A 7,500-nucleotide genomic window follows, 5' to 3' on the forward strand; every position below is an offset into this window, starting at 1 on the left:
CACAGAAAACGGGAACTCCAACTTGAAGAGCAGGAACTCGGAGAAACTGACGCGGCGAGAGGTCTTGGTCGCCTACGCAGGAGACATGAGCGAGGAGGTCTTGCCCCTCCTGAAGGTGCTGAGGGAGAGGAAGGATATCAAGGTGGGTGCTTGGGGAAGGTGGGCTTGGGGAAGGTGGGATTCTCGTTGCGTGAGGAAACGTGTAAGAGGTGGGGTTTTAGCACAGTGACTGGGTGGGTTGGTAGGTGGGTTCGGTGTGGCCTGGAAAGTGCGAGGTGGGTTTAGCACAGTTCCGAAAGTGGGTGGGTTAGGTGTGGTTCAGGGTGTACGAGAGAGTTGTAAAGGTGGGTTAAGCATAACCCTACAAGTGGGCGGGTTAGGTGTGGTCTACGATACGGGAGTGTGTGGAGTGAGCTTACATACCTTATTATTAATATTATTATTATTATTTTTTTTATTTTTTTTTTTTTTTTTTTTTAAGGATTGAGAGGTGTATTCTGGGTGCGAGGTGAGCTTAGCAAATCCTCGTAGGATGAGTTGGAAAGGAGTGATTTAAGATGTTTATATGTTTAAGTATTTAGAGAGTGTAAGAGCATCTATGAAGGCCATTATAAGCATACCTTTAGGTGTAGGAAGGGGTGGGTGAGGTGGGAGGGAGGGAGAGAAAGAGAAAATGAGGGGGAGAGAGAGGAAGAAGGAGAGGGAGGGGGGGGGGAGGGAGAGGGAGAGAAAGAGAGAGAGAGAGGAAAAGAAAAGGAAGAGAGAAAGACGGAAGCTCGTAACACCAAAGATAAAATCACTTTGACACCACTCATAGAGTGTGAAATTGTTCACATCCATACATTTTTTTTTTCATGAGTTTAATCTATTTTCTTCACACATAGCTTCTCGACCTCCACGACCCCCACGCCTACGGGAAGCGCCAGGACCCGACCGTGTGGCTGGCCAAGAAACTCCTGGACAACTCGACGAAGACTCTCATTGTAGCCTCTAAGGGCGCGAGGACCATACAACAGCTCGTGGAGGCGGAGTCGAAGCTGGAAATTCGAAGCATCGGAGACAAAATCGGTTCGTGTGAAGCTCCGAGACAGAGAGAGGCGGTGGCGAATAAGAAGGAGGAGAAAGAGAAGGAGGAAGAGGAGGAGAAGGAAAAGGAAAAGGAGAAGGGACGCGAAACGTTAGAGAGAATGGAAGAAGGAAGAAGAGAAGGAGAAGAGGAACATAATAAGCTGAAGATTCCCGAGTCTCAAAATGGAACGAAAGACCTAAAACACGAGGATGTGAGTCGGGCTGAGAAGGAACGGAAAGAGGACGCGAGAAATGGACAAAGAACGAACCAGAGAGAACAAGTTTACCATACCCTCCTGGTGGATTTTCTTATAAAAATGAAAAATGAGCAGTTCGACGTTTGCCAAGTTTTGTAAGTTACTAGGGGACATTTATACATTTTGCGCATAGAGATAAACCACAAGCTTGACTTTGTTTACTTTGAAAGAAGCACCGGGTTATGCTCAAAGCCTATGTGTATTAGATGGATAGATAAATAAACACACACATATACACTACACAAAACAATTAGGGGAACATTTTATTTTTGGGACATCACAGACATATATTGGCGCATTGGAGTTTTCCACCCAGATAGTTTGTTACCTTAGCGACCTGTGAATCAATTTCCTGCCTTTGACCTAATGCAATAAACAAGGTCTAGACAGGATTGTCAAAAGCGAGCCAATCCCCAAATTTGGAGTGAGTTAGCTAGTGGTAGCCATGACGATTTTGTGCTCCTGACTTGCCGAATCGTTTTTTCTTTTTTGGTTGAGGATTTGCTGATCATTTTGACTCTATTGCAAGCATAATGCGTTAGCCTTGTGAAGTCCCAAGGGTTATCTGTACGTCAGGTGGCCAGAAAGTTCAGTGTGTCTCCCAGTGTCATCTCCCTTGCGTGGAGTCGCTTTCGAGAGACCGGCCAGTATTCCAGGAGGCCTGGATCAGGCCGTATAAGGGCCACCACCCAACATTAGGACAGATTTCTCCGTATATCTGCGATGCGATTCAGGAGAAGCCCTGTTAGGTCCCTTCTAGGAGACTTTCAGCGGGCTACTGGAGTACGCATTTCTGACCAGACTGTCAGAAACAGACTCCACGAAGATGGCATGAGGGCCAGGCGGCCGTTGGTTGGGCGGGTTCTCACCGCCCAGCACCGTGCAGCCCGACTGGCCTTAAGCAGGGATCACCAGAATTGGCAAGTTGCCACTGGCGCCGAGTACTGTTCACGGATGAAAGCAGGTTCACTTTAAGTGCATGTGACAGACGTGACCGAGTCTGGAGACGACGTGGAGAGCGATATGCGGCAAGCAACATCGTTCAGCATGACTCATTCGGTGGTGGGTCGGTTATGGTCTGGGGAGGCATATCTGTGGAGGGTCGCACAGACCTTCATGTGCTTAATCAAGGTAGCCTGACAACTGTTAGGTATAGATATGAAATCCACAGACCCATTGTTCGCTCCTACGCAGGTGCAGTGGGCCCTGAATTTCTTCTGGTACATGACAGTGCCCGACCTCATGTGGCCAGAGTGAGCCGTCAGTTTCTGGAGGAAGAGGGCATCAATGCTGTGGATTGGCCCTCACGTTCTCCGGACCTGAACCCCCATTGAACACCTCTGGAAGACTATGTATCGGCGTATTCGGCAGCGTCCAGCCGCACCAGGAGCTTACTAATGTGCTGATCCAGGTCTGGCAGGAGAACCCCCAGGACACCATCCGCCGCCTCATCAGGAAAATGCCACGCCGTTGTCGAGAGTGCATACAGGCGCGTGGAGGGCATATCCACTACTAAAGTGGCTGTGCAATGTTCTGTGCTGCAAATTCATCATTTCTTCCATTGTCATATATCTCTACAGTCACTGTTTTTCAACATAATTTTGTAACTCGGTCCTCCAAGAGTTATCTTTTGTTCTTGGCCAGTTTGACGCTATGTTGTTCAGGGTTTATTGGGAATTTAGTTTCAGTACAAAATTGTAACATTTGTACATTCGACATTGAGTTTTGAAGTGAAATACAAGTGTTCCCCTAATTGTTTTGTGCAATATATATATATATATATATATATATATATATATATATATATAGAGAGAGAGAGAGAGAGAGAGAGAGAGAGAGAGAGAGAGAGAGAGAGAGAGAGAGAGAGAGAGAGAGAGAGAGAGAGAGAGAGAGAGAGAGAGAGAGAGAGAGAGAGAGAGAGAGAGAGAGAGAGAGAGAGGCTCTCACAAGTCGACACATATACACACAAGATTAATCATCAATCTACCTTTCCTGATTAATCCCCACTTATCCTTTAATCCCCTATTACCTATATCTCTCCCCCCACGCAGGATTGAGAACACGCCCACGACCGACCTTCTGGACGACATACCGAAGACTAGGGTATACCGATGGCCGGATCACAGAGATCATCTGCTGGCGGCGCTCCGAGTGTGAGAATTCAAGATTATAGAAATGAACATAAACGTAGAAACTTATAGAACCGAATATTGATGTTGTAGTTACAACTTTCGACTTTTTTTTTGTCAAATATGTTTATCCCCGAAAGTCCCCCAAGTTGGCAAATATATACTTTTTTACTACCATTATTTATTGTTGTTGTTAATAGTATTATTGCCATTATTATTATTATTATTATTATTATTATTATTATTATTATTATTATTATTATTATTATTACCATTATCATTTTCTGAGAGCATGTTTTAATGTACCGAAAATATAAAAACCTCTACTCTCATCAACCATTATCTACCTCAAAGCACACACAATCCTTAAATTTGCTCATATTTTGCACACACTATTGTAAATTTACATTTGAATACCACCAAAATACAATCCTCTGGGCTCTCGGTCATATGCAACACACACATAACAGATTCTTTTTATGTAATTTACATAGTTTGTTTCAATTTTGTGTTTGTTTGTCTGCTTGCTTGCTTGCTTCTTTGTTTGAATAGTGTATAATTGCAAAATATAATTTATACAATGATATATATATATATATATATATATATATATATATATATATATATATATATGTCTGGTTTATGTATATATATCCGAGATGCTGTTTCGAGTTTGGTGTAATATGTACAGTATATGCGCCAAAAGAGATGGCTATAATATATATAATATATATAATGGACAACTGAATTTAGAAATAAATGTTTCTATGTACATACATAGTTTCATTCTCAAAATAGTTTTCTTTCTTTTCTGTAACGTAGCGGAGATGCATATCGGAAATCGGTGTTAACTGATTGAATGCAAAAATAGCCAAATGGCATCGTTCTGTTCTACTCAATTATCACACTAACTTGCTATGTATCAAATAATTATCATCACCAATCTGTTACCTCAGCCATCTTCGGATCCAGTGTATTGTCGTGCCGTTATACCCAAACTAATATTGTGTGTTTTATTACAATACCATGATTTGTTTTGTACATGTATAATTCCTATAAGTATAGAAAATGTCACGAAAAGACCTCATTAATTGATAATCAGTTTCTGTAATCTCATTATTAATAAAAGTTTTAGTAATCATTTTTGTTGCATCCCCAAACCCATAATACTCTGAAACATTGTTTCAAATTGTATCACGGTCGCTACAAAACACGATATTATCGAAGTTTGTACTGAAAGGAGTTATTTCACATAAAAAATCAATAAAAAAACAAAAAGGTACTTAGTATTCAGGTATGATTTTTAATTACAAACAAAATATTGTAGTTTCAAATAAAATGGAAAAAGATCCTCTGCAGCTTTAGTTTATACATACCACTCTTCACTTCGCAAGACTGTGTTAAATTTAAATGCATCTCTCTGATTCAGTCAATTTTTTTTTTTTTTTTTCTTATTACATGCATTGTTCTTCATATGGAAAGTGAGAGTTCCATATGGTTTTGTATTTTACTGTATCCACCTTGAGTGAGTTTCGTGTCCAAAATCAGACAACTGGGTAATTCCAGTGATCGCGGACATTTACTTGATTTATTGATTGAACAAATCAAGATACACAATATTTTCTTTAATATTTTTGAGCCTGATTTTTAAGACATTTATCCCACCGATGTCAATACCACGTCATATGACTCACACACGTTGGAAATTCTTAACCATGTCCAGCAGCCACTATGATTGACTTCAGATCTTTCCCATAGAGAGTGAATATGTATTTGGTGTATTGCTAAAAAGACAGAAACAATTAATGCACCGTTACAATAAAGAAAATTATCAAGAAACTTGATAATCAAACTGTATCAAGGTGAAGGCATACACATTGGAAAAAAAAGTTTCCAGAGGCTCCAATAATGTAAGCGTAAAGGGTAAACATATATCTGAGTGTATCAAAGTGTTAGGGGTTTCGGAAATATCACAAAAAAAGCCTTATCTATGGTGTAATTTGTCTAAAATTGTAACCACTGAAGGCATAGCAGTAAATACAAGGGTTTGTGCATAGGGAATGTTGCCACACACACGCACATTATTTATATATAGCGATACTACCTGCAAAGGTATAACCCTTATATTCAGACACAAATCACGATAAAGAAAAAAATAACGGTATTAAATTATATCAGTCGACTGAATTGATTCCCGTAAGCTGCTGAAGTACAATACTTGCTAGCCTTTATCATTTTACGAGTCACATGACAAGCAACGAACTCGTGATTAACGCCACAAACTATAGCAACAAAGATTTTCTGTACTATGGAAATTATCACCTGTTCTATCGTTATTTATATTGTGTGAATACGATACAGTGCATAAACACTTCCATTACAAAACCCTAATCAGAGACTACTATATTTTAAATACCAATGCTTGTTTGAATATAAATAATGAACTTGAATGACAAAGTTTATCTAGAAATTCAGTTGTTATTTATTCACATTTATTTTTAATGAAACTGTTTGAATGAAGGGAACTGCCAAATGTAGTTATTTATGGTGTTACAATAATAATAATAATAATAATAATAATAATAATAATAATAATAATAATAATAATAATAATAATAAATTAAAGAAGTCATACATTGAAGGCGTTTTCTATGAGGACCAGTAACGAATTATTTGCATAGGCTAACTGTTCTTTAATTCAAAGAATGGAGGCAAATGGCGTTTTTTTTTTTTTTTTTCCTATATGGAAAAAAAATCAAATTAAATAGTATGCAGTGGAGGGTTATCATGAAGGCAATAAAATGCGATCTAAACCATCCTTTGCGTTTTATTCACATTGAAGAATATGACAAAACAAAGTTAAACAATACATTACATGCAGATAAACTATGCATTTCAACATTTTGTAGCAATTGAAATAAAGAAGAATATATGAAATAAAATTCACTGAAGATGAAATATGATAACAGTATTACCACCAACCTTATCACTGATAACACAATCAACAACAAACTCACACGGAGACCAAGATAACAACAAAACACTACAATACACGTAATAATAGTCCAATTATCAAACAAAACTTATTAAAAAAAAAAGTATTACTCGCAAATCCACTTCAGAACAAACTCAATTGACAACAACCATCTCAAAAATCTTTATGACACCTGCCTGTTTCCCACCAGGAGAACCTCAGTCGATCTTGATAAGAAGGTACGGGACGCCTAAGTCACATGTTGGTGAGTCGTCATGAAAATTGCGTTGCTTTTCTCCTTCGTGGTCCTGGGTAAGTGTATTGTTAAGATATGTCGCATTTATGAAGGTGTGGCCGAGGGAGGATGGCAGTCGTTATGAAACTTGCGTTGCTTTTCTCCTTCGTGGTCCTGGGTAAGCGTTCTGACAAGACCTGTTGTATTTATGAGAGTGTGGCCGAGGGAGGTTGGCGTGAGTGTTTCCAAAGGTGGGGCTTGTGTTTGTGTTTGTCTGGGATGAGGGGTTACTATGCGTGTGTTGTCGCGTACTATGTGCGTGGTGTGCTTGCGTGTATGTATATATATTTATATATATGTAGTGTATGTGTCTATAATTATCTATTCATATACGTATATATATGTGTGTGTGTGTGTAGATAAATTAGAAAAGACGAGTATATATACACGTGTATGTAAATATACGTATATATATATATATATATATATATATATATATATATATATACATACATATATATGTAATACATATATGTACATATATCCATATATATATATATATATATATATATATACATACATACATACATACATATATATGTAATACATATATGTACATATATCCATATATATCTATATACATATATATGTACACACATATAGACATGAATATATAGACATATATATATATATATATAAATGTATGTGTATGTACATATATACACATACGCATACATATAATATATAGCATAAAATCATACAGTATCTGAGTGAACATACTGTGCAGTATTGATAAAAACGATAACGTAACTACAATGGTAATAATAATGACAATGA

At 38.2% G+C, this 7,500-nt stretch overlaps 2 protein-coding genes across 8 annotated transcripts in view; both read left to right on the plus strand.

Annotated features, from left to right (window-relative positions):
- The window catches only part of LOC125043863, a 19,929-nt gene extending 15,334 nt beyond the window's left edge, over nt 1-4,595 (plus strand). For all 6 annotated transcript variants that reach the window (XM_047640201.1, XM_047640228.1, XM_047640245.1 and 3 more), the window contains 3 exons: nt 6-142; nt 885-1,420; nt 3,377-4,595. In XM_047640201.1, the coding sequence (XP_047496157.1) occupies nt 6-142; nt 885-1,420; nt 3,377-3,482 (779 nt within the window). In that variant the 3' untranslated portion in view covers nt 3,483-4,595. The remainder of the gene's footprint in view (nt 1-5; nt 143-884; nt 1,421-3,376) is intronic.
- Nucleotides 4,596-6,634: 2,039 nt separating this feature from the next.
- LOC125044419 (four-domain proteases inhibitor-like) overlaps nt 6,635-7,500 on the plus strand; it is a 2,794-nt gene continuing 1,928 nt past the window's right edge. The window contains exon 1 of one of the 2 annotated variants that reach the window (XM_047641083.1): nt 6,635-6,740. In XM_047641083.1, coding sequence (XP_047497039.1) covers nt 6,704-6,740 — 37 coding nt within the window. In that variant the 5' untranslated portion in view covers nt 6,635-6,703. Of the gene's footprint in view, nt 6,842-7,500 lie in introns of both variants that reach the window. The other variant, XM_047641078.1, reaches the window with a different exon arrangement.

The sequence above is a fragment of the Penaeus chinensis genome, chromosome 3 (assembly GCF_019202785.1).
Source record: "Penaeus chinensis breed Huanghai No. 1 chromosome 3, ASM1920278v2, whole genome shotgun sequence".
Lineage (NCBI taxonomy): Eukaryota > Metazoa > Arthropoda > Malacostraca > Decapoda > Penaeidae > Penaeus > Penaeus chinensis.